At 47.3% G+C, this 25,302-nt stretch overlaps 1 protein-coding gene and 1 long non-coding RNA gene across 7 annotated transcripts in view; one reads left to right on the top strand and one right to left on the bottom strand.

The window, feature by feature from the left end:
* Window positions 1-2,114: 2,114 nt before the first annotated feature.
* Window positions 2,115-25,302, bottom strand: part of SLC2A11 (solute carrier family 2 member 11) — a 29,688-nt gene continuing 6,500 nt past the window's right edge. The window contains exons 2-14 of one of the 6 annotated variants that reach the window (XM_077160213.1): window positions 23,703-23,954; window positions 22,400-22,498; window positions 20,124-20,284; window positions 10,180-10,304; window positions 9,637-9,766; window positions 8,976-9,124; window positions 5,140-5,327; window positions 4,933-5,043; window positions 4,576-4,677; window positions 4,386-4,461; window positions 4,139-4,266; window positions 3,810-4,037; window positions 2,115-3,498 (exon numbers count right to left, since the gene is read on the bottom strand). In XM_077160213.1, coding sequence (XP_077016328.1) covers window positions 3,858-4,037; window positions 4,139-4,266; window positions 4,386-4,461; window positions 4,576-4,677; window positions 4,933-5,043; window positions 5,140-5,327; window positions 8,976-9,124; window positions 9,637-9,766; window positions 10,180-10,304; window positions 20,124-20,284; window positions 22,400-22,498; window positions 23,703-23,723 — 1,470 coding nt within the window. In that variant the 5' untranslated portion in view covers window positions 23,724-23,954 and the 3' untranslated portion in view covers window positions 2,115-3,498; window positions 3,810-3,857. Of the gene's footprint in view, window positions 4,038-4,138; window positions 4,267-4,385; window positions 4,462-4,575; window positions 4,678-4,932; window positions 5,044-5,139; window positions 5,328-8,975; window positions 9,125-9,636; window positions 9,767-10,179; window positions 10,305-19,416; window positions 19,641-20,123; window positions 20,285-21,363; window positions 21,531-22,399; window positions 22,499-23,702; window positions 23,955-25,302 lie in introns of those variants that run through there. The other 5 variants (XM_077160216.1, XM_077160215.1, XM_077160214.1 and 2 more) reach the window with 5 other exon arrangements.
* LOC143683829 (uncharacterized) lies at window positions 12,328-22,513 on the top strand. Its single transcript, XR_013175673.1, has 3 exons — window positions 12,328-18,927; window positions 19,185-21,090; window positions 21,299-22,513. It is a non-coding gene; the product is annotated as an uncharacterized LOC143683829 (long non-coding RNA).

The following is a 25,302-nucleotide window of genomic DNA, read 5'->3' on the forward strand; positions in this document are numbered from 1 at the left end:
CAAAACAGCATGGTATTGGCATAAAGATAGATATATCAACCAATGGAATCGAATAGAGTGCTCAGATATAGACCCTCTCATCTTTGGACATTTGATCTTTGATAAGGCAGTCAAGCCAACTCACCTGGGACAGAACAGTCTCTTCAATAAATGGTGCCTAGAGAACTGGATATCCATATGCAAAAGAATGAAAGAAGACCCATATCTCACACCCTATACAAAAGTTAACTCAAAATGGATCAAAGATCTAAACATTAGGTCTAAGACCATAAAACAGTTAGAGGAAAATGTTGGGAGATATCTTATGAAACTTACAATTGGAGGCGGTTTTATGGACCTTAAACCTAAAGCAAGAGCACTGAAGAAGGAAATAAATAAATGGGAGCTCCTCAAAATTAAACACTTTTGTGCATCAAAGAACTTCATCAAGAAAGTAGAAAGACAGCCTACACAATGGGAGACAATATTTGGAAATGACATATCAGATAAAGGTCTAGTATCCAGAATTTATAAAGAGATTGTTCAACTCAACAACAAAAAGACAGCCAACCCAATTACAAAATGGGAAAAAGACTTGAACAGACACCTATCAGAAGAGGAAATACAGATGGCCAAAAGGCACATGAAGAGATGCTCAATGTCCCTGGCCATTAGAGAAATGCAAATCAAAACCACAAGGAGATATCATCTCACACCCACCAGAATGGCCATTATCAACAAAACAGAAAATGACAAGTGCTGGAGAGGATGCGGAGAAAGAGGCACACTTATCCACTGTTGGTGGGAATGTCAAATGGTGCAACCACTGTGGAAGGCAGTTTGGCGGTTCCTCAAAAAGCTGAATATAGAATTGCCATACGACCCAGCAATACCATTGCTGAGAATCTACTCAAAGGAATTAAGGGCAAAAACTCAAACGGACATTTGCACACCAATGTTTATAGCAGCGTTATTTACAATTGCAAAGAGATGGAAACAGCCAAAATGTCCATCAACAGATGAGTGGCTAAACAAACTGTGGTATATACATACGATGGAATATTATGCAGCTTTAAGACAAGATAAACTTATGAACCATGTAATAACATGGATGGACCTAGATAATATTATGCTGAGTGAATCCAGCCAAAAACTAAAGGACAAATACTGTATGGTCCCACTGATGTGAACGGACATTCGAGAATAAACTTGAAATATGTCATTGGTAACAGAGTTCAGCAGGAGTTAGAAACAGGGTAAGACAATGGGTAATTGAAGCTGAAGGGATACAGACTGTGCAACAGGACTAGATACAAAAACTCAAAAATGGACAGCACAATAATACCTAATTGTAAAGTAATCATGTTAAAACACTGAATGAAGCTGCATCTGAGCTATAGGTTTTTGTTTTGTTTTGTTTTGTTTTGTTTTGATTTTACTATTATTACTTTTATTTTTTTCTCTATATTAACATTCTATATCTTTTTCGGTTATGTTGCTAGTTCTTCTAAACCAATGCAAATGTACTAAGAAATGATGATCATGCATCTATGTGATGATGTTAAGAATTAATGATTGCATGTGTAGAATGGTATGATCTCTAAATGTTGGGTTAATTTCTTTTTTTCCGTTAATTAAAAAAAAAAAAAAAGAGAAGGGATAATTGGAGATGAAGGGATACAGACTGTACAACGGGACTGGATATAAAAACTCAGAAATGGACAGCACAATACTACCCAATTGTAATGCAATTATGTTAAAACACTGAATGAAGCTGCATGTGAGGTATAGGTTTTTTGTTTTTGTTTTTTTTTGTTTTTTTTTCTTTCTATTATTGTTTTAATTCTTATTCTGTTGTCTTTTTATTTCTTTTTCTAAATCGATGTAAATGTACTAAGAAATGATGAATATGCAACTATGTGATGTTATTAAGAATTACTGATTGTACATGTAGATTGGAATGATTTCTAATTGTTTTGTTAATTCTTTTTTTAATTAATAAAAAAAAGAATTACTGATTGTACATGTAGATTGGAATGATTTCTAATTGTTTTGTTAATTCTTTTTTAATTAATAAAAAATAAATAAATAAATAAATGGTTGAAAAAAAAAAAAACCTTGTGTCTGATGCTTCTTTTATTTACCTTGTCAACAGATGAGAAGAACATATGGAATAAAAATAAATGATGGGGGAACAAATGTTAAAATAAATTTAGTTTGAAATGCTAGTGATCAATGAAAGGGAGGGGTAAGGGGTATGGTATGTATAATTTTTTTTCTGTTTTCATTTTATTTTTCTGTTGTCTTTTTATTTCTTTTTCTGAATTGATGCAAATATTCTAAGAATGATCATGATGATGAATATGCAACTATGTGATGATATTGTGAATTACTGATTATATATGTAGAATGGAATGAGCATATATTAAGAATGTTTGTGTTTCATTCTTGTAATTTTTTAAAATAAAAAATTTAAAAATGAATGACCATATGAGTACATGAAAAGATGATTGTTATTTGTCATCAGGGAGATATAATAATAAACCACAGTGTGATACCACTTCGCACTCCGTAGAATGGCTGAGGTTACACAGACAACAATGCCAAGCGCTGTTGAGGATCTGGAGCACCCGGAACTCTCATAAGTTACGAGAGGGAATGCAAAATGGTGCAACCACTTTGGGAAACAGTTTCTTATCCAGTTAAACATTTATTATTAAATGCAGCAACTTGACCCAAAAGGAATGAACTCATATGCTCACCCAATGACTTGTCTAGGTATCTTTATAGCAGTTTTATTCACAATGATGAGGAATTAAGCCTGAAGGTCCACCAACAGGTGAATGGCTCAGCAAGTCACAGTGTACCTTATGATGGAATATCATTATTCAGCAAAACAAAGGAAAGTCTGCCAATACGTGCAACAAGATGCAGGAATCTTAAAAACTTTGTTCTTAGCAAGTGAAGCCATACACAGACACACACATACTTTGTGACTCCACATATTGAATTCTAGAAAAAGGCAAATTTGACCTTCAGTGACAGAAAGCAGACCAGTGGTGACCCGGTGCTGGGGCAGATTATCAACTGCAAATTGAGGAGCTCTGGGGGTGAGGAATGTTTTAGATATTGGTGGTGGTCTCATGAGTTCACACCGACATCGAAACTTTTCTGAGGTATGCTTATAAATAATGAAAAGAAACATTGTAACGCATGCAAATTATTCCTCAATAAAACTGACTTTTAAAAACTCAATTCTTCAGAAAATCCTTCCCTGAATACCCCCTGAGCTAGATCAGGCCCCTTAATACGCAGGACCCCAGCAACCGGTATTTTCCTCCCATTGCATTTCCTTGCATTTTTAAAAACTTTTTTTTATTGTAAAATATATATACAGAGCAGAGAAAGAGCAATAATTTTCAAAGCAGACTTCAACAAGTAATTACAGAACAGATCCCAGAGTTTGTCATGGGCCACCATTCCACCATCTCAGATTTTCCTTCTAGCTTCTCCCAAACACTGAAGGCGGAAGGAATATTAGTATAGCGATTCAGCAGCCATGCTCCTTTGTTAAATCCCTGCCCCCTCTCCTCTGAGTCTTCTCCCAACTATAGGGGCCTCTGGGCCATGCCCGTTCTGACTTTTCCATGTTGAGAAGGGATGTCCACACTAAAGGATAGGCATTTCCCTGCATTTCTAAGTCTGCCTCTGTTGCTTAATCACCTCCAGAGGGGAGCATGTCCCCTCCTGCTCACCAGCCACTGCTAAGTTCCCAGCCCCGGGTCTGCACACAAGGAATGCAGGAGTAAGCAAATGCAGGGGGCCGAGACCTTGGCAGGGAGGAGAGGCAAGGGCAGCAGCGGGCAGTGGCTGGGGAGCTAGAGCTCCGTGGACTGGATGACCTCCTGGGTCCGCCCGGAGAAGTTGAGGCTGCGCAGCTCCTCGGAGATCTGCAGGAAGGTCTTGCCTTTGGTCTCGGGGAGAAAGAAGCCAGCATAGAGGGCTGCACAAGCACAGATGCTGAGGAATGGGACGTAGAGGAAGTGGGACAGGCCCGCCTGGGGGGTCAGGAGGCTCTGCTCAGAAAAGGCCCAGCCCCCAGGGACTCCGGCTCGGTGGTTCTCATGCTCAGGGTCCCTGGAACCCAGGCAGGGCCTACCGTGAGGAAGGGGAACGCCAGCCCCACTAGGGCAAGCATGGCCCACATCAGCGCGCCGCATACCACGTGTGCAGCCGGCCGGGCCATCTGGCTGAACAGTTCAGTGGCCAGGATTCCCGTCACTCCAGCTGCAAGGACAGGTGGGGACAGGGGGCTGCCAGGTTTGGCCCAGACGTGGGGGGGGGGCATCCCTTTGGTGCAGACAGGCTCACCTCCACCCTTGAGGGGCCCCCTCAGGTCCACTCACCGGGGCCGATGCCGAAGCTGAGGATGAAGGCAAAGATGCAGGCTGAGGCCAGGTAGGGCATCCCAGGGAGGATGCTCTGCAGCAGAGGTGGGGGTGGGGGTTGGGCAGCGGCCAGCTCAGGCTCCCCCCCAGCCCCCACCATCCTGACCCAATGTCTTGTCCCCTGCCACTACCCCTCTCCCCCAGCTACCTGCAGGCATAGGGCTGCCGTGAGGACGCTGCCCCAGCAGGTCATCAGGCAGTACCCACCGGCCAGCAGCATCCGCCGGCCCACCCTCTCGATTATCGCACACTACAAAACAAAGGCGCCCCCTCAGCCACCGAGCCAAGGCCCCAGGAGGGCCCCAGTGCCCTTGGTTTTGGGGTGGGCAATGGGTGGGGGGAGCAGGCAGTGTCACGTAGGGGTTCAAGACATTATGAAATTCCCAGGGAAACTGGCTGATCACTGAACTTGAAAAGGCGTGGGGCAAACAGGTAGTGCTCAATGAATGTGTGCTCAGGACATGACCTGGAGGAGGGTTGAGGGTGCAGCTTGGGCCCGACTCACGCTGAGAACAGCCGCGAGCAACTCGCAGCAGCCGGTGCCCACCACAGCGTACTGGACCCTCTCGCCAGGGATGCCCGCCTCCCGGAACACAGACGAGGCGTAGGCATACACCTGGGGGGGGGGGGGGCAGGGGCCGGGGTCAGCGTGGGGGCTCCAGGCACCTGCCACCCTCCCGCCAGGGGCCCTGGGGGGCAGCCAGGGCCTCACCGCATCGTTTCCACACAGCTCCATGGCACTGCCCAGCACCACCAGGCTTCCCACTTGCCGCCGCAGGGTCCGGTCCCAGAGGAGCTCCCAGGGGCGCCAGGGGCACCTGCCCGTACAGGCCTCGCGCTCCTTCTCCAACTCCTCCAGCTCCCCGGCCACGTCTGTACCACCTCGCAGCCGCCGTAGCGCTGGGGAGACAGGCTGAGCTGTCCCTCTCCGAGTCCTCCATAGAGAGCTCCCCCCATACCCCCAGTTCTTTCCTCTCTCTGGGCTTCCCCCCGTTTGACGGGAGTGATCCCTCTGGCCCTGGCATTTCCCAGGGTGGCTGGGAGGGCAAGGTTTGAAGGTGGGGTGTGGTGGGCTGGTTGGATCATACACCCCATAAATGCGTTCCACATGTTAATCCGTATTCCTGCAGGCCTTCTAACGTCAGTCAAGGTGTGGCCCAGCTGCACGAGGATGGTTTCGTTCCCAACCACGGGGGACCTTCTAAAGAGATCCCAAAGACATGGAAGCCAGAGAGGAGAGGACCTGGCCAGAACGCAGTGCATTCCAGAATGCTGCAGACTTTGGGGAGAAAGCATCACCTGCTCCGTGCCTTGATTTTGGATTTCTAGCCACAAAACCGGAAACCAAAGTCTACTGATAATTATACCTAAGAGTCATCCCAGGAGAGCCTCTTTTGTTGCCCAGATGTGACCTCTGTCTCTCTAGGCCAGCTCAGCAGGTGAACTCACCACCCTTCCCCCAACCACATGGGTCATGACTCCCAGGAGTGTACATCTCCCTGGCAACTTGGGACAGGACTCCAGGGATGAGCCAGGACCCAGCATCAAGGGATTGCGAAAGGTTTCTTGACTAAAAAGGGGAGAAGAGAAGTGAGACAAAATAAAGTGTCCATGGCTGAGATTTCAACCAGAGTTTAGAGGTTATCCTGGAGGTTATTCTTATGCACTATATAGATATATCCCCTTTTTAGTTTATGGTGTATTGGAGTGACTGGAGGGAAGTGCCTGAAAGTACAGAGCTGTATTCCAGTAGCCTTGATTCTTGATGACGACTGTATAATGATATAACTTTTGCAATGTGACTGTGTGATGGTGAAAACCTTGTCTGATGCTCCTTTTATCAGGGTATGAACAGATGAGTAAAAAACAATAAAGATATAAAATAAATAATAGGGGGAGATAAAGGGTAAAAATTGTGTAGATTGAAATACTGTGGGTCAATGAGAGGAAGGGATAAGGGGTATGGGAAGTATGAGTTCTTTTTTTCTTTCTGTTTCTTTTTCTGGAATGATGCAAATGTTCTAAAAATGATCATGGTGAAAAATGCACAGCCACATGATGATATTGTGAGCCACAGATTGTACAGTATGGTTGGACTGTATGTATGTGGATATTTCTCAATAAATATATATATAAAACAGGAGCCAATAAATTTCTTTTCTTAGGCCAAAACCCATTTGTTTTGTGGGTTTGTGCCTGACAGGCAAACCAAGACATAGGGGCTGTGTGGGCATGTCAGAGAGGATATGACAGTCATGGTAGACTGCCATCCTCGCCCCCAATTCTCCACCCCTACTGGCATGCTCAAAGTACATGACCCGCCCCTTAGAGATGGGTTGAGTCATGTGACTTGGCCAGCAGAATGAGGCTTATGGAGGATATGCCATTTGCCAGCCTAAGCCTTAAGAGGCCCTGCTCATTTCTACCTGCTCTTCTGCCATCATCATGGTAAGGATAGGCAGGGACCAGCCCACTATCCCCAGGAGGAGGAGAGGCACGTGGGGCTGAGCTGGCCCAGCTGACCCCCACAACTAGGACCAGCCTGGACCAACCAATGCTCAGTTGACCTGTAGCTGCATGAGGAGGCCCTCCCAGATCAGCAGAGTCCGAGCCTCGATCGGCCAGTTCCACGGATGTACAGAGGTCTGAGCTGAAGAACTGCTTCTTCAGTCTGTCAATGAATGATGTCATGATTGTCTGTTATGCAGCCAGAGAAAACAGACATATGAACTAGTACCAGGAGCAGGTGCGATCACGGCAAAAACCTATGACGTATATATGCCATTGGTTCTGAGACCTGGAAAAATGAAGCCCTGTGTGCAGTGGATTGAACTGTGCTCCCAACAAAGACATGTTCCAGATCTAACTCAGCCCTGTGGATGTGAAGTCATTGGTAAACAGGATTCTACTAAGATGAGGCCAAACTGAATCAGGGCAGGCCTTAATCTCAAAAGGACTGGAGCCCTTGTAAGCAAAGGAAATCTGGACACAGTACCAGGAGGGAGGGGACAGCTGGCCATGTGATGGGAGATGGCCAGGAAGTCACTCTAGAAAGCTACAGGCATTGGAGGATGCATGGCCTGCCAATACCCTGAGGAGCTGCACCTCAACAAGCACATGTTCTGAGTCTTAATCCGTGTTCCTGTGGATGTGAACCCATTGTGAAGAGGAGTTCTGAAGACGTTGCTTGTAATTAAGGTGTGATCCAACTGAGTGAGGGTGGGGCTCCATCCAGAGAAGACACTGGAAGTTGGAGTCAGAGAAAAGGCTACAGGGAGAAGCAGGAAGTCAGCAGGAACCACAAAGAGATGGGGGCCGGAGGGGGGGCAGAGATGCAAGCCAAGGAACCCCAAGGACTGCCAGCAGTCAGCTAGAGAATGCGCCAGACTCTGGGAAAGGCAAGCCTTGCTGACTTTTTGATCTTGGAATTCTCTCTAGCCTCAAAACCATGAGCCAATAAACTGTTCAGCCAAAATCAGTGCGTGGCATTTGTGGTAGCAGCTCAGGCAGACTAAGATGCCCTGTCTCTCTCTCACCATTGCATATGGAGTCTTGGATGGGCAGAAAACTTGTCTTTTTAGCCATCGATCTCTGGACCAAGAGAAGGCAGGGAGAGACTTGAAGGCACTGTAACATCCTGGACTTTAGGCCTGATCCCATGATTGGAGGAGACCTGACAGATCCTGGGATGGAAATGTCCATATTTGCCCAGAAAAGAGACCTGAATAGTTGTGGTCACAAGGACAAGCTGAGAAGAGGACATTAAAGGGGCCTGGGCCTGGGTCTGGGCCCTTTGCCTCGTGACCTTACTGTTCCTCCCATCAGAGGCAGAGGATGTGCCGTGGATTTCCCCATCCTTACCTTGGGTTGAATGCCATGACTTGCTTTGGCCAATGACACGTTAATGGGCATGAGGAGACCAAAGCTTGGAAAGTGTTAGTGCAGCTGGATTTACTACCATGTGCCTCTGCTGCCCCCATAATAATAATGTTGCAGGACTGGCCCATTGATACCAAGAATGAGAGGGGAGACGTACTTCAGATCTGAACCGCTTCAGCCCAGAGCAGCCTACACTGGCTAGCCTCAACTGGCCCCAGAGGACACCAGCCAACCCTAATGAGTCAGTGTGGGAAAGGTGCAGCAAATGGTTGTTATTTTCAGCCAGTGAGATGGAGGGATTGTTCCTTGGACATATCATTTATTGTAATCATGGCTAAGTGATAAGTTGACCAAAGCCCATGTGGCATGGGCATGGGAGGTTTTACAAAGGTGTTTTATCTGAGTGCGTGTGTGCATGTGTGTGGCTTTGTCCTTATAACCCTGGGGGTATGGGATGGTAGGGACCAGGTCTGGTCCATCCATCTGCCCTGGTCCTTAGGACAACCCCTCAAGAAAGAGTTCTGAAGGGATGGCTGGATGGCTCATGAAGTTGAGGCACAAAGAGAAGGAGAGATTTTCCCTGAGAGATGAAACTCAAGACACAGGGATCATACACTCCAGTCAGAGGGGCCACCCTTTGGGGTCTGGGGCCCCCGGGCAGGGACTCACCCACCAGGCAGGCCTCTGTGTCTCCACGGTCAATGAGGAGGTAGCGCGGGCTCTCGGGGAGGAAGGGCAGAGAGGCGAGCTGGAGTACCCCAGGCACCAGGCAGCTGGAGAGCAGCAGGGGCCAGGCCTGCGGGCTGCCCAAGAGCTCCCTGGGGGAGGCAGACAAGAGGCCAGAGCCAGACATCTCCTTGCCCAGAGCCCTGCCCACCTGCCTGCAGAGGGTCTGCACCACCCGGTTCTGAGTCTGGATGCCCAGACTCCTCCCACCAAGTTAGGGACCCAACAGTCATTGCGCTGCCTCATCCCTAGCAAATCCTTTCCCCACGGGCCCAGGTGCTGCCCTCTCCTTCCTTTTCAGCAATAACCAGGGCATGCTCCCCTTTAAAGGTCCACATCTTCACCCTCTTCTATCCAGACCTGTTCTTTGCTCACTGATCTGGAGAAGATGGAAGAGTGACTCACATGAACTGTGGCTGACTGAAACCCCTTCTGTGGATTACCCAGATGGATGTGCACAGGGTTTCGATGCTTCAGAGCAAAGAACCAATGCCTAATCTACCTGGCAGGTCGGGGGGACATTTAGGGGAAGAAGGGCTTTTTAGTGGCATCCCTCAAACCACTCAATGCACGCATTGGTGGTGGGAGTAGGGGGTGGGGTTACCTGAGTCCCACCACCTGTCCCATCACAATTCCTAGGGCAGTGAAGATGGCCGAGGTCATCGTGATAGCTCCCCGGAGTTCCCTAGGGGCACTCTCTCCCAGATACATGGGCTGGATGCTCATGCTCACACCTGGACACACGTCATAGCAGAGACATAGGTCAGGTCCCAAGACACTTCTCCCTCTTGGCACTGCCCAGCCCCTTGACTCCTGGGGGTCCTGGCATCAGGATGGGCTACCCTTCACCCCATACCCTCAAACAATTCCTCCTGTGCTGCTGGAGGACCCCACCCAGCACAGATCCAGCCCCCATTCTGTCCCCTCACCATGGTCCCTCTGTGTGAGGGTACATTTTACATGTCAACTTGGCTATAAGTTATGCTGTCCAGTTGTTTGGTCAAATGACTGGCCTAGGTGCTGCTATGGAGGTACCTTGTAGACAAGGTTTTAAAAGTTTAATATATTATCCTCCCAAACTAAACCATATTTAATCATATTGCAGCAAGTAGGAATACATTGATGAATCAATCCCTTCCCTGCCTACCTGCACTGATTCCCATAAGAAATCTTCCCAGCATGATCATCTCAAAGGATCCAGCTTTGTGGCTGAAGCCAAACAGGACAGCTGCGGCCAGCACAAAGACGTTATTCACCAGGAGAGAGCTCTTCCTAGGGATAGAGGGGCTCTGGGTCAGTCCAGAGGGACTATCTCTGGGGAACCCCTCTTTGCAAGTCCATCCAGCACTGATCAGATGTGTGTGTGTGTGAGAACAACTGTCTCAAGGAATTTAAACTATATGAATGGAAGTGACCACTGCCTGTTACCTAGAGTGCTGGTTTGAAGCTATTATGTACCCCAGAAAAACCATGTTCTTTAATCATCATTCAGTATTGTTGGGTGGGAGCTTCCTGATTGTTTCCATGGAGATGTGAGCCCCCAGTTGTGGGTGGTAACTTTTGATTAGATGATTTTCCATGGAACTATGATTCCACCCATAGAAGGTGGGTTGCTTACTGGAGCCCTTTAAGAGGCTCCATTTTGGAAAACACTTTAGAGCAATGAAAGCCATGAGCCACCAGAATTGACAGAACCAACAGAAAGGACAGAGACCCAGGGAAGCCAATAAAGAAGCCTTATGAAATTAGAAGAGAAAGCTAGCAGATGCCACCACATGCCTTTCCAGCTGTGAGAGAAGCCCTGAACATCATCGGCCTTCTTGAGCCAAGGTATCTTTCCCTGATGCCTTAATTTAGACATTTTCATCACCTTGTTTTAATCTGAATATTTTCGCAGTCTTAGAACTATAAACTAGCAACTTAATACATACCCCCTTTTTTCCTCTTTTTTTTTTTTTTTACATGGGCAGGCACTGGGAATCAAACCCGGGTCCTCTGGCATCGCAGGCAAGCATTCCTGCCTGCTAAGCCACCGTGGCCCGCGCTACATACTCCTTTTTAAAAGCCGTTGTTTCTGGTATATCACATTCCAGCAGCTTGCAAACTAGAATACCTAGGATCACCTGTGGAGTGCCTTGCTGTGCATGGCCCAATCCTGACTCCCCAACACTACTCTCCTTTCTGCTTTGCACCACAGCTTGAAATAACAGGACTTATATGTTATAGCTTTATCCCTTTGGATAAAGTACTGCTTCACCAAACTCCTTTGTAAAATGAAGAGACTAATACCATTTCTAAGACTCAATAAAATCCTAGAGAGGAAGGACAGGAATGCAGAGTGAGGAGAGGGAGGCCTGGAAAAGCAAGTACAGTTCCCTCCCCATTTACCTCCACGTACTATAGGGTCCATTTTTTGAACCTTCCAGATGGCTGGGTGTCCCAAAGCCTAGGTCAGTGGGACAGATTCCAAACCTGGGAGGGTCCCATGGAAATGTCTGTTGCTCCACCACAAGGAAGCACCTACTTTGTACTCCTGAAGTTGAGCTCAGAAGTATCGTCAGACAGGTCACTCAGGAGGACTCAGGGTAGATTGTACAGCTCCCTGCTCAGATGGGAAGCTGCCGGCCAGAGGAGGCCCTTGTTTTGCCCAAGGTCAACAGAACAATAGTGAGTGAATATGAGCAGAAGTTTAGATCTCCTGTGTCTGCAGAATGGAGAATACCAGTCAACTGTGATAAACTTGATCCAGCAGTAACTCCAATCTTGTCATATACCACATCTGGTCTCCTCACTACTATAAATTAATAAAGCACTTCAGTTGTGGCTATTTATCTGGTAAGTGCATTCAGCATCATTCCAATAAAAAGAGGTGCTGGTTTGAAAGTATTATGTACCCCAGAGAACAAATACTAAAATAAATTTAGATTGAAATGCCAGTGATCAATGAAAGGGATGGGTAAGGGGTATGGTATGTATGAATTTTTTTTCTGTTTTCTTTTTATTTCTTTTTCTGAATAGATGTTCTAAGAAATGACCATAGTGATGAATATGCAACTACATGATGATACTGTAAATTATTGATTATATATGTAGAACAGAATGATCAAAAGTTAAAAAGAAAACCTAAGTTTATAAAAAAAAAAAAAAAGAAAGAAAGTATTATGTACTCCAGAAAAGCCATGTCTTAATCCTGATCCAAAGTTGTGGAGGCAGCCATTTCTTTTAATCCCTATTCAATACTGTAGGTTGGAAACTTTTAATTAGAATATCTCCATGGAGATGTGACATACCCAATTGTGGGGATTAACTTTTGATTAGATGGATATGTGGCTCCACCCATTCCAGGTGGGCTTTGATTAGATTATTGGAATCATTTAAAAGAGGAAACATTTTGGAAAGAGTCAGAAATGACAGAACTGACAGAACAACAGAAGCCTCGGAGCCGAAAGAAACTTCACAGCAGAGCTGACACAGATGCAGATATATAGAGAACAGAGGTGTGGAGGTTTGGAGATGCTTTGAACCCGGCAAATATTGCCATGAGATGTTTCCAGAACCTGAGAGAGCCAAGAGAAGCCAAGAGATGAGAGCCAGTTCTGGAGAAGCAAAGTGAGGAGCCCCAACAGGAACAGAGACTGAAAGTATGGAGCCCAGGAGCAAGGGACCAGTGTGCCTTCCCAGCTGACAGGGTGTATTAGTTAGGGTTCTCTAGAGAAACAGAATCAACAGGGAACACTTGCAAATATAAAATTTATGAAAGTGTCTCACGTGACCATAGGAATGCAGAGTCCAAAATCCACAGGGCAGGCTGCGAAGCCAATGACTCCGATGGATGGCCTGGATGAACTCCACAGGACAGGCTCACCAGCCAAAGCAGGAATGGAACCTGTCTCCTCTGAGTCCTCCTTAAAAGGCTTCCCATGATTACATTTAGCATCACTCATTGCAGAAGACACTCCCCTTTGGCTGATTACAAATGGAATCAGCTGTGGATGTAGCTGACGTGATCATGACCTAATCCTATGAAATGTCCTCATTGCAACAGACAGGTCAGTGCTTGCCCAATCAGATAAACAGGTACCACAACTTGGCCAAGTTGACACCTGTCCCTAACCATGACACAGGGGTTCCAGATGCATCAGCCTTTCTTGAACTAAGGTGTCTTTCCCTGAATGCGTTAGTTTGGACATTTCTATAAGCTTAGAACTGTAAACTTGCAACTTATTAAATTCCTTTTAAAGCCATTCCAGTTATGGTATATCGCATTCTGGCAGCTTACAACATAACACAACAGACAACCCAGAAAGCCTTAGCCTTCCCCTGAAGAGACATCTTGACACCTCTATCGATAGTCCCCAAGGATTTAGCAGCTCTCCAGTTCTGTGCCACAATCTAATCTAAGGAATCCTGTGCTCCCACAGGGCATCCTGGAACCATTACTTTCTTTCATACTGAAAAGCCCTGGTGAGGATAGGGCAAGCACACTTCATGTCTTGGTAAGGTACCAGCATGACAAGAGGTAGAAGATGAAAAATAATGTGTGCTAGGGAAGCTAGCGGCTGCATCAGTGAAAATCCTGAGATCTAGCGGGCTAAGATACATCAGCATATCTCCTTCAACATGCATGACAAATTGCTTTGCCTTGGTCCCTTTGCTGGTTTGAAAGAAAAATATTATGGACCCCAAAAAACCATGTTTCAATACTGATTCAAACTTGTGGAGGGAGTTGTTTCTTCCAATCATAATTCAATATCGTAGGTTGGAAATATTTTGATTAGATCATTTACACAGAGATGTGATACACTCAATTGTGGATGTAACCTTTGATTAGATGGAGATGTGACTCCACCCATTTCAGGTGGGTCTTCATTAGTTTACTAGAATCCTTTCAAAGAGGAAACATTTTGGAGAGAGATCCAGAAATGACAGAAGCCTCAGAGCTGACAGAGCAGAGCTGACACAGATGCTGGCCTGTGGAGATGCTTGGAGCCCAGCAGATATTGTCACATGCCTTCCCATGAGATATAAGCAAGCCAGATCCTGGAGAGAGCCAAGGGAAGCCAAGAAATGAAAGTCAGCCCTGGAGAAACAAAGTGAGGAACCCCTACAGGAACAGAGGCTGAAAGCAACAGAGCCCAGAAGCAAGGGTCCAGTAGATGCCAGCCACGTGACTTTCCAGTTGGCAGAGGTGTTTTGGCCCATCAGCCTTTTTTGAATTAAGGCCTCTTTTGTTGGATGCTGTCCTAGTTTGAAAGGATGTATGTCCCCTAGAAAATCCATGTTTTAATCTAAATTCCATTTCATAAAGGCAGAATTGTGGGGTAGCTGGTGGCTGGTTAGCTGATGGCTGGAGATAAGCAGCCGTACTGAGTCACTCACACAGACACAGACACACAGCACACGACTCAGGAGACAACCCTCAGGGGAAAATGGAAGGCGTCTGCTTTATTCAGGAAGTGCACAGGCTTATATAGGCTGGGAAGCATGCAGGGACACGTGTCAGGCTGGGATTGGTGGTCGTTGTTGCTAGGCTGGAGGGCAGATTACCGGGATTGGTCACTGTTGTTGCTAGGGCGGAGGGCAGATTTCAGGTTAGCCATTTCGTGTTGCCTTGCCTCAGGAACGGCAGCCATGTTAGCAATATTGTATGGCTTCTCCAACACAGAATAATCCCTATTCAATACTGTATGTTTGAAACTGTAATCAGATCATCTCCCTGAAGATGTGATTTAGTCAAGAGTGGTTGTTAAGATGGATTAGGTGACAACATGTCTCCACCCATTTGGGTGGATCTTGATAAGTTTCTGGAGTCCTATAAAAGAGGAAACATTTTGGGGGATGAAAGAGATTTGGAGAGAGCAGAGAATGCTGCAGCACCACGAAGCACAGTCCAACTAGCTAGTGACCTTTGGAGATGAAGAAGGAAAACTAAGGAAAAGATGCCTTAGTATTCTAGTTTGCTAGCTGCTGGAATGCAATATACCAGAAACAGAATGGCCTTTAAAAAGGGGAATTTAATAACTTGCTAGTTTACAGTTCTAAAGCTGAGAAAATGTTCCTTTAATTAGCAGTCTACAGAAATGTCCAATCTAAGGCATTCAGGGAAAGATACCTTGGTTCAAGAAAGCCGATGAAGTTCAGGGTTTCTTTCTCAAGTGGAAGGGCACATGGTGAACACAGTCAGAGTTCCTCTCTCATCTGCAAGGGCACAAGGCAAACACGGCATCATCTGCTAGCTTCTTCTCCTGGCTTCCTGCTTCATGAAGCTCCCCAGGAGGCATTTTCCTTCTTCATCTCCAAAAGTCGCTGGCTGGTGGACTCTGCTTCTCGTGGCTACGTCGCTCTGCTCTGCTCTCTCTGAATCACTCTCATTCTCCAAAATGTTTCCTCTTTCAAAGGACATCAGAAACTAATCAAGACCCACCAGAAAGGGTTGAGACATATCATCACCTAATCCAGCTTAACAACCACTCTTGATTAAATCACATCTCCAGGGAGATAATCTGATTACAGTTTCAAACATACAGTACTGAATAGGAATTAGAAGAAACAGATGTCTTTTCAAAATGGGATTAGGATTAAAACATGTCTTTTCTAGGGTACATACATCGTTTCAAACCAGCACACTTAGTTTGGACATTTTCACAGCCTTAGAACTGTCAACTTGTAACTTATTAAGTTCCCCCTTTTAAAAGCCATTCTAGGCCATTCCAGCAGCTAACTAACATAGTCCCCCTCTTCTAAGTAGGAGGGACAAATCTCAGAGGTCATCTTTCCAGTTTGGAGTCACCATATATGACACTGGATGTCAGGATCTGACCAAGTGAACTGAGTGGAGCAAGGCAAGAAGAACCTCTCCAGTGTGTCAAGGCCAAACTCAAAGAGCTCTGCCCAGTGGCAGAGCAACTTTAGATCTAGTAGATCATGCAGTGCTCAAAATGTCTATAGCAAGTCAGAACATCCTAAAGAGAGAATCACAATGCAGGACCTAGGGTTTTGAAGTAAAACCGCTTCTACTTCGGTGAATTACTATCATCTTAAGAATAAACAGCTTTCAGCTTTGTCAGCACGCCCTGGTGGAGAGCAAACCCTGGTCTGTGGGACAGCAGGTGGACACACGCCCATCATGAACTGGGTGTCACAGGACCCTCCTATTCCAAACAGGAGTGTGTCAGGAGCACTCTGGCACTCACAGAAGTGGAATATACCACAAACTTGCCCCACTCAGGCCCTTAAAATTCACATGAGCAGGCAACTTGCATTGGGACACTGTTCTGGTTTGCTCGCTGTTGGAATGCGATATACCAGAAATGGAATGGCTTTTTAAAAGCTGAATTTAATAAGTTGCTGTTGGTAAGTGGCCGTTCTGAGTCAAGCACACAGCACACAGCACACAATTACAGAAAAACGATTCAGGAGACAACCCTCAGGGGTGAGTGGAAGGCGTCTGCTTTATTGAGGAAGTGCGCGGGCTTATATAGGCTGGGATCATGCAAGGACATGTGTCAGATGGGGATTGGTGACCGTTGTTGCTAGGGTGGAGGGCAGGTTTAATGTTAGCACTTATTGGCACGAACCACCGCCAGTTTCGGGAAGAAATCCGGTCGCGGGTTAGGCCATTTTGTGTTGCCTTGCATCTACCACGGCAGCCATGTTGGCAAGATCTTATGATTTCTCCATCAAGTCAAGCACACAGTTGCTAGTTTACAGTTCTAAATCCATGAAAAATGTCCAAATTAAAACAAGGATATAGAAATGTCCAATCTATGGCATCCAGGGAAAGATATCTTGGTTCCAGAAGGCCGATGACATTTAGGGTTTCTCTCTCAACTGGAAAGACAAATGGTGAACATGGCAATGTCTCTTTGAAACTTCTTGTTTCAGGAAGCTCCCCCAGGGGTATTCTCCTTCTTCATCTCTGAAGGCCACTGGCTGGTAAACTCTGTGGTTCTCATCATTCTGGCGGTTCTCTTAGATCTCAAGCTTTTTCCAAAATGTTTCCTCTTTTAAAGGATTCCAGTAATCAAGACCCACCTGGAATGGGTGGAGTCATGTCTCCATCTAATCAAGTTTAAAACCCGCAATTGGGTGAATCACATCTCCATGGAGATAACTTAATCAAGTTTCCAACCTATAGTACTGAATAGGGATTAGAAGAAATGGCTGCCTTTACAAAATGGGATTAGGATTACAACATGGCTTTTCTAGGGTCCATACATCATTTCAAACCAGTACAGACACCGACTCCCAACATACTGCTGCCCTTCTTGGGACCTCTTGTCTGAAGTTTAAAACAAAACAAAGCTTGGCCTGGGTTTGCAGACAGTTATGTGCATATGTTGGTTCCAGCCAGGAATGGAGTGCTATGGCCTTAAAGACCACTCAAAAGTGGTACAAAAAGATATTAGAGAAGTTAAACCTTTTACTTCCAAGACAGAGTTTTGAGGATGAAGCTTGTCACTTTTTCAAAAGGTTTAGCTGAAGAGTCAAAGTCTTAGTAAAAGCAAAATTTGAAGATCGGTTCCAAGGATGTGTAGAGGAAGGGTAATATTTTGGCTTGCTAAAACTGCCAGAATGCAATGTACCAGAAATGGACTGGCTTTTATAAAGGGCACTACAAGTTATAATTCTAAGGCTGTGAAAATGTCCAAATTAAGTCACCAACAAGAGGACACCTTCATTCAAGAAAGGACATCGAATCTGGGGTCTCTCTGTCACATGGGAAGGCACATGGCGATGTCTACTGTTCTCTCTGGTCTTCTGTTTTCAAACGGCTCTCTCAGCATCTCCAAGCATCTGTGTCTGAACTTTCTCGAAAGTGTTCTCTTTTTAAAGGACTCCAGTAAGCTAATGTGTGGGATCACATTTCCATAGTAACAACCTAATCAAAAAGTCCCACCCAACAATAGGTCTGTACCCACAAGACTGGATTAAAAGAGCATGGCTTTTCTAGGGTACATAGCAGTTTCAAACCAGCACAGGTAAATAAATGGATCTCGCAGAAATGGCTCAGATAGTATACAGTGGTGGACTGAATTATGTCCCCTGATTTAGGCAGTTCTTGGTCTTGGTCCACATTCTTCTGGGTGTGAGCCCATAATAAACTAGCAGCTCTTGAAGATGTTCTTTTTAGTTAAGGTGAGGCCCACTGAGTTTGGTTGGGTATAATCTGGTGACTGGAGTCCTTTATAAACAGAAGACATTTAGACATAGAAAGAAAAAACCATAGGGAGGAGCTGGAAGTCAGAAGTCAACGGAACCCAGAAGAAAAAAGAGAGGGCATTGCCATGTGAGGCGAAGCAGTGATACAAGCCAAGGTGCCCAGTCTAAGGGTCACTGGCAGCCAATGCCAGAATGAAACAGACCTTGGAGAGAAAGCATTGCCTTGCTGCCACCTCAATACTGGACTTTTCCTAGCCTCACAACCATGAGCCAATAAATTCCATTGTTTACACCAATCCACTGTGTGGTATTTGCCATAGCAGCGTGAAAAACTAAGGTGTATACAAACAAGTTTCTGCTCACTAAAGCCCCCCACCACTGCAGAGGAGACTCTTTAACAACTAGGTGGAAAGCAGGACCCTTTCTGCATATGGTATCTAGCTGCTTTCCTCAGCCAGACCAGTGCTTGCTTAATCTGTTCATAAACAAAGGAGGCAGGGTTAGGAAGTTAGGTCCCAGGAAAAAAAGGAGGACTGATGTTCATGAAATTCACTACGGTGTTGTGAATCCCACCACCCAGAGTTTAAGAACCTAGTATAGATCCTCCACAATTAGGACCCCTAAGCCCACTCAAGAATGAAGATTTGAGTCACTCAGATGAGCAAATAGTCTCAGCCTGTTGATGTGATGGCCCAAGACCAGAGTAGAAAACTAAGGGAAGAAAACCACAAATGTAAGTGACAGCCTCGTGGCCAACTACAAATACTATAAGTAGAGCCTCTAGCTATCTTTCCAGGCTTTCAGTATCATACGCTTTAAAATAAATTCACTGGGTGGGCCACGGTGGCTCAGTGGCAGAGTTCTCACCTGCCATGCCAGAGACCCGGGTTCGATTCCCGGTGCCTGCCCATGCAAAAATATAAAAAATAAAAATAAATAAATCCACTATTTTTATTTTCCTTAATTCTTTATTCTTTCCTCCTTCTACAGAGTGTCTTCACGGTGGTTAGAGCTACCACTGAGTGCAAAGACTGCAGAATATCAAGATAAGTTAACTACAGGCTGGCAGGAAAAAAAGTTCATTGTCTGGAAATCCTGCCCTCAGAAAGAATGCCTCCATTCTTTTGCTCCTGACAGTTTGGCAAGACATGGCTCTGAGTGTCTCACTCAGAAAGGGGTGAAAATACATTCTGATTGAATGATGTTAGGTGGGGGAACTTACGGAACTGTCTACATGGGAGAAGGCTGTCATCCCAAGCTGACCGGGTAGCAGAGGGGTGGACTGTGGTGACCATTTCATTTTTCTCCTCAGCATGGTTTCTCTGCCATGTCTCACATGTACAGGCACATGACCCAAGCCGGACCAATAAAATCCTGTCTTCCACATTTCTGGAGATACTTGGAGATAGAATGTGCTTGGGGCTGAGCACACTGGAGGCATTCTCCCTCGAAGAAAAACCCAAAAGCTTTAGCTATTGAGACCTTCAGCACTGCTTTTGATTGCTGCCCTTCTCAATGCAAGGATTTTAAGCACTTCCTTTCTTCTATAAGATGCCCCTGTATCCTTCCAGCTATTACAATTTTTAATTAAGTTAGAGTCAGTTTCTGTTGCTTGTAACTCAAAAACTATCAGATATATGGGGGGAAGGGTGGAGGGAGACCCAGGGAAGTAACACTTCTTTAAGAGAAAGGAGCGCTTGTTACCAGATGTAAAACTGAAAACCAGAAGTCTTCCCTCAAAGCACAGGGCCCTTTCCTCTACCAAATCACCTAGAAAATGTGGCTCCCACATGGTGAGGAAGAGGCTGGGTGGGGAGCTGGTCTGGGCCTGGGGTCTGGTAGGCATCATTCTTCTCCCACATTTCTCAGCGTGCAGACCAGGGCACCCCTCACAGAAGGGCATTCAGGAGGTGCACAGAAAGCACTTACCTTCCTAGCCTGATGGCCAGGGGTCCTGCAAGCAGCGCCCCAAAGAGGCCCCCCAGGGGGTACAGAGAGACGATGAGCGACCACACCAGCAGAATCAGGCGGTCAGGCAATGGGCGCCCAGTACGCGCCCACCATGTCTCATTGGTGAATTCCTGGATATGCTGTGGACAGAGAAGCCAGTCAGCCGCGTGGGGAGGATGCTTAACAGGACAGACAGAACAGGCACAAGCCTCCTAGATGATGCTATTCCTTGTGGCATAGGGACAAACTCCACCGAGCATCTGTTCTGGCAAGGCTCTGGGCTGGTTCCTTTCAATCCCTCCTTTAGCCTAGCACTGGGTGTTCTGTTTGCCTCTCTGGGTCCACTATCACCTCTTTCCACCTTGTTTTTCCCTGGGACTCCGACCTGCACCTACATCAACAAGCTCCCTTGTTAATCAGATTTCTGTGGGACCTGGCCAGTGGCAAGCACCAGTAAGACATCACAGGAGGCCAGAGAGGGACGTAGGGAAATTTGTTTTCCTGGCTCCCTCCCTGTTAGGTCACCTGAGCCTTCGTGATCCTTGACCAAAGGTCACTGCTCCTTTCAAGGCATCCTACGCCATATGGCTCTTCCTTCCAGTTTCAGTAACTGATCCTTCCTCTCAGCCCCTCAGCAGTGGAGGTGGTAACAGCTCCAGTGCCATTGAAATGACATTACTACACCCTACCTCGTCTTGTGTTCTCAGTCCTTTATAAATCATCCTCTGGTATCTAAATCTACTTGATTTATCTTGGGGGAGTCACCTGTCTGGGACCCTGACCATGACAGGCCCATGCAAGTACTCTGATGGGTTCAAATTACTTTGTCTATCGTGAAGACTAGGAACTAGGCTCCAGGAGGGGAACCAACTTGCCTACAGCTTCAGTCACTGGTCAGGAATGCACCCAGCTGTCTGGGGCTCTGAGCTCCACCTCCCGTGGTCAGGTGAGCAGACAGAAGCCACCTGGTTTGGAATGACTATGTACAGGGAAGACCCAGACACCCTTCCCTTGGTGAGAGATGGGATATCAGTATTGAGAGGACACCCCTGAAGTGGGCCCAGAAACATTTGTGGGATGAGAAAATAAAGAAATGAAATCTGCAAGCTCAGACCTCCCTTTCCAAACTGAACCCATTTTATCCTTTCTTCCAGGAGCTGGCTCGCACTACAATTGCTTCTGTCCAGAACACACTCCCAACCCCACCTTCTGCTAATACCTTCCTCGGGAAAAAAGTCTCTCCAAACTCGTGTGTTAAGGACAAGCTCCAAGGCCTGCAAAGGTGATCACCTGACCCCAGACCTGGCCAATCCGAGCATCTCATCCTCCTGACCACATGACTGGGACAAGGGTGGGCACGTGATCCAAATCAGCCAATCAGAAACTTTCAAGATCAAGCGCGAACCCGGAAGACTTGGGGCAGTTCGGGCTGGGGGGACTGGAGGCAGCTGCTCTGTCGCCCCCTGGCGGAGAACGTGGCGAGGCTGGGGCTCCGAACACTTGCACAGCCCCTCCCCAGGAGAGAGGAGAAGGACCAGGACACAAAACAATCAACGCAGCCTCACGGGATGGTAGCCCACTTGTTTCCAGCTGAGGGATTACTGACAGAAAGGTCTGCTGCAGGTGCTGGTGTTTGGGATGATTCTGGGCAGAGGGGGACTTCCAATGCGAGGCTTAGAGGGAAGAACCATTCATGGGTGTTTGGGAAATTGAACTTAACCTGCTTTGGTAGCAGGGTTCGGGGAATGAAGGTGGGAGTACGTGGACAGAGGGCCTGATCCCAGGAGACCTTGGACTTCAGATGCAGGAGTCTGTTCTTATTCTTATAGGCACTAGGGAGCCACTGAATGTTTCTGGGCAGGGGAGTAACTTGAGGGGATATAGGAGGTCAGTGATCCAGGCTGGAAAGACAGGGTTTTTAACTGGGGTCATGACAGGCAATGGGAGAAATGGCTGGATTCTAGAGGTAGTTAGGAAGGACTTGTCTGGAAGAGGAAAGGAAGAGTGGAGGCTGACCCCCAGATTTGTGGGTCGGTCACTGGGCAGATGGTGGCTTGTTGGCTCAGATCAGGGACAAAGGAGGATCACAAGTTTGGGGGAGGATGCGGAGCTTGGCTGTAACCTAGTGGACACGCCTGTGGGTCATCCCGGTGGACACTAGGGAAAAGTGCCACCAAACAGATGTGGGGCTGAAGCCTCACATGGGGCAGCTGCTGGGCCTCTCTCAGGCAGTGACCGTGGCTGGGGGTACATACCAAAGTGGGGGCATTGATGATGGAGAGGTTGTAGCCAAACTGAAAAGTCCCGCCAATGCCAGCTGCACAGGTGGTCAGGAGCAGCACCCTGCCCTGAATCTGAGAAGAGAGAGAGGGAAGGTCACAGAGTGACAGATTAAAAAAAAAAAAAAAAAAAAAAAAAAACGGCCTCCATCTCCCTCCCTGACTGGGACGAGCCAGCCAAGGGAGTGCTTTCGGGGGCTACTGCTTCTTGGGGTGTCTGGGCAGCAGAGGACTCGAGGGGCCGTGCGGGGGATGCTAGTCTGGGATACTGCCTGAACCCTCGCAACCGGCCGTGGCCCACAGGCCATCCCCGGGCGTGAACGCCTGCGAATGCCATCTGCGCACAGTGTTTCTATACAGCTGACGCCTTCGTTAAGCCTTCCGGGGACTGGGACGCACCCGCGCACTTCATCGGGCACAGGGCATCGAGCACGCGGACATGCTTCTACCCTCGTAGGGGAGAGGCCTGCGCGGCCCAGCTCGGCCGCGGGAACACGCCAGCGAACCCGCACAGCCCTGAGACATCCTCTTTCCCGCCGTCGCGCCGCCCTGAGGGCGCATGCGCACCGAGGAAAGGGGAGCGCGGTAACACGACGTCAGAGGCGGTCAGAGGGCGGTGCGAGGAGTGGCGCGTGCGCAAACCAGTCAAAGGGAGACGGGGCTGGGTAGAACTGGCTGCGCAAGCACACGGGGTGTTGAGGAAGCCCACGCGGTTTACCGGGGTAGGGAACGCACGCCCGAGTCACTCCAGCGGAGGCGCAGTGGTGCGCGGAGCTGCGCGCGAGCTCCAGGAGAGCGCGGAGAGACGCATGTGCGGCTGCACTGGGGTTAAAGGGCGGGGTGTTCGCTGCGGGAGGGTCACCTGCATATCTGGCCGTGACGGCCGCTCCTGTGCATCCTACAACCGGCCCTTTTCGCCCTGTAAGGCTGAAAGCCGCTCCATCCTTATCCGGCCGAGCCCAAGGCTCGTCTCTAGACAGGAAGGGAACTCTGGTCCGAGGTCATCCTGGCCAGCCCCCTGCCGCAGCCCCTGCAGGCTCCAGCGCGCACCTCTGATCCCCGCTCTCCCCACCCCGAAATCCCACTCCGACCCTCGGCCCCCTCTCCCGCTACCCCAGGCCTCGCCCCAGCCTTCCGGACCCCTCACCTCCACCCCACCTGGCGCCCCTGCACCCCAGAGACGAACCCCCGAGGCTGCACGGAACGCCCCCGCCCCAGGCGCCCCCCACCCCTTCCCAGACAAGGGACAGACTTAGGAAGGACCGAAGGACAGACCCACCAGTCTTTGGAGCGCTCTCATCTGTCGGTCCAGGGCAGAGCCGGTGACTTGGCGGAAGGCGGCGAGGGAAACGGGGCTCGGGTTGCCGCCGGGAACCCACCGGGAGAGGGGCGGGCGCGGCCAGGGTGGCGGCCGGGGACCCGGAGTCCACGAGGCCGGGTTAATCTTTTATTCCCCGGGGCTGCTCAGGAGTCCTGCTTGGAATCCGGGAGTCGGTGGAAGGCCAGACTGAAACCAGCCTTGCCAAAGATGCTATTTGTGATCATAGAAAACCAGAGCTGAAAGTGACCTTAAATCATCTGAGCACTCCCGAGAAAGGTCGTAACTGCAAGCATTTCTGTTGCCCGGGCTTGGTTTCCATTTAATTTTTTGCTTGTCTGAACCGTGATTTCTAAAAACCCTGGGCGTTTTTTTTTTTTTAAGGGAAAATGCAACAAATAAGATCTTCGCAATGATCATGAATGGGTACCTTATTGCAGGCTTTTTTCTCTGCATCTATTAAGGTAGTCATATGGCTTTTCTCTTTTAATCTGATTATGACATCGTTTTCAGCCACAGATTTTCCCAAGGGTAATCCGACCTGGGATTCTTGAAGTAAACACAACTTGCACCTAATGTTGTCATTGTTGCCATCAGCTCATGGTTGGTTTCGACTGCTAATATTCTATTTAGATAGGTTTATTTGTTCAAAACACACATGGCTTTAATTTTCCTTAAAAATGCGTGATGTTAAACAGGCTTTACAATGATTACTTAGATTTTTTTCTTTAATTTGCCTATGAATAACTAAGATCCATTTTAGGTGGTTAAGATTTCCATATACTAATTGTTAAAATATTTGTATCTTCATGTTTTCCTGAAATCAGGAAAATATTTAGTGACAGGTCATTACTATAGCAGTGAAGATATTTGTAAGAACTTTCTACTTGATAGTTTGAGAACATTCACAATTTTGACAGCTGATCAAATGGTATCCAATTTAGCTATCTGAATATGTAGATTTTTTCCTTGTTGCCTCAACTTTAAATTGGGTTATGAAACTTACTGTGCAAGCACAGGCTTTACAATGATTATATGGATACTTTATTTAAATATGCCTGTGGTTAAGGTAACTAAGATATACATTTTTGGTGGTTCTAAGTGTTTTGCTTATTTTCTTAAATAAAAAAAATTAACAAAAAAGGCATGGTGTTTTAAAAGGGATGCTGCAAACAAAAATAAGAGAAGGAAACAAGCAAAACAAATGCATGCTGTGTTTATGCTGGCCGGAATTATCTCAAGGTGCATACCCTGTAATAACTTTATAAAAAGTTGGGCAGTAAACGCGCCTCACACTGTCTGTGCATGCGATTTTGTAGCAAAAGCGTGGGGGCACGCGCTGGGATCAGTAGCAAATACAGAACGGAGTTTACCATCCTGATCCTGACCTCCTCCAGCTGACCCCACCCTGACATGCTTCCTGGATACCTCCCGCCACCCCCAGCCCCTCTCCTCGCTGGGTCAGGTTCTCAGTGTCCCAACCATTAATTATGACTCTTAAGACAGGAAGTGCAAGCTTTCTATGGGGCAGACATTTACCTGCCCCCCACCCCCCGGAATT

This window comes from Tamandua tetradactyla, chromosome 5 (assembly GCF_023851605.1).
Source record: "Tamandua tetradactyla isolate mTamTet1 chromosome 5, mTamTet1.pri, whole genome shotgun sequence".
In the NCBI taxonomy this organism is placed as follows: domain Eukaryota; kingdom Metazoa; phylum Chordata; class Mammalia; order Pilosa; family Myrmecophagidae; genus Tamandua; species Tamandua tetradactyla.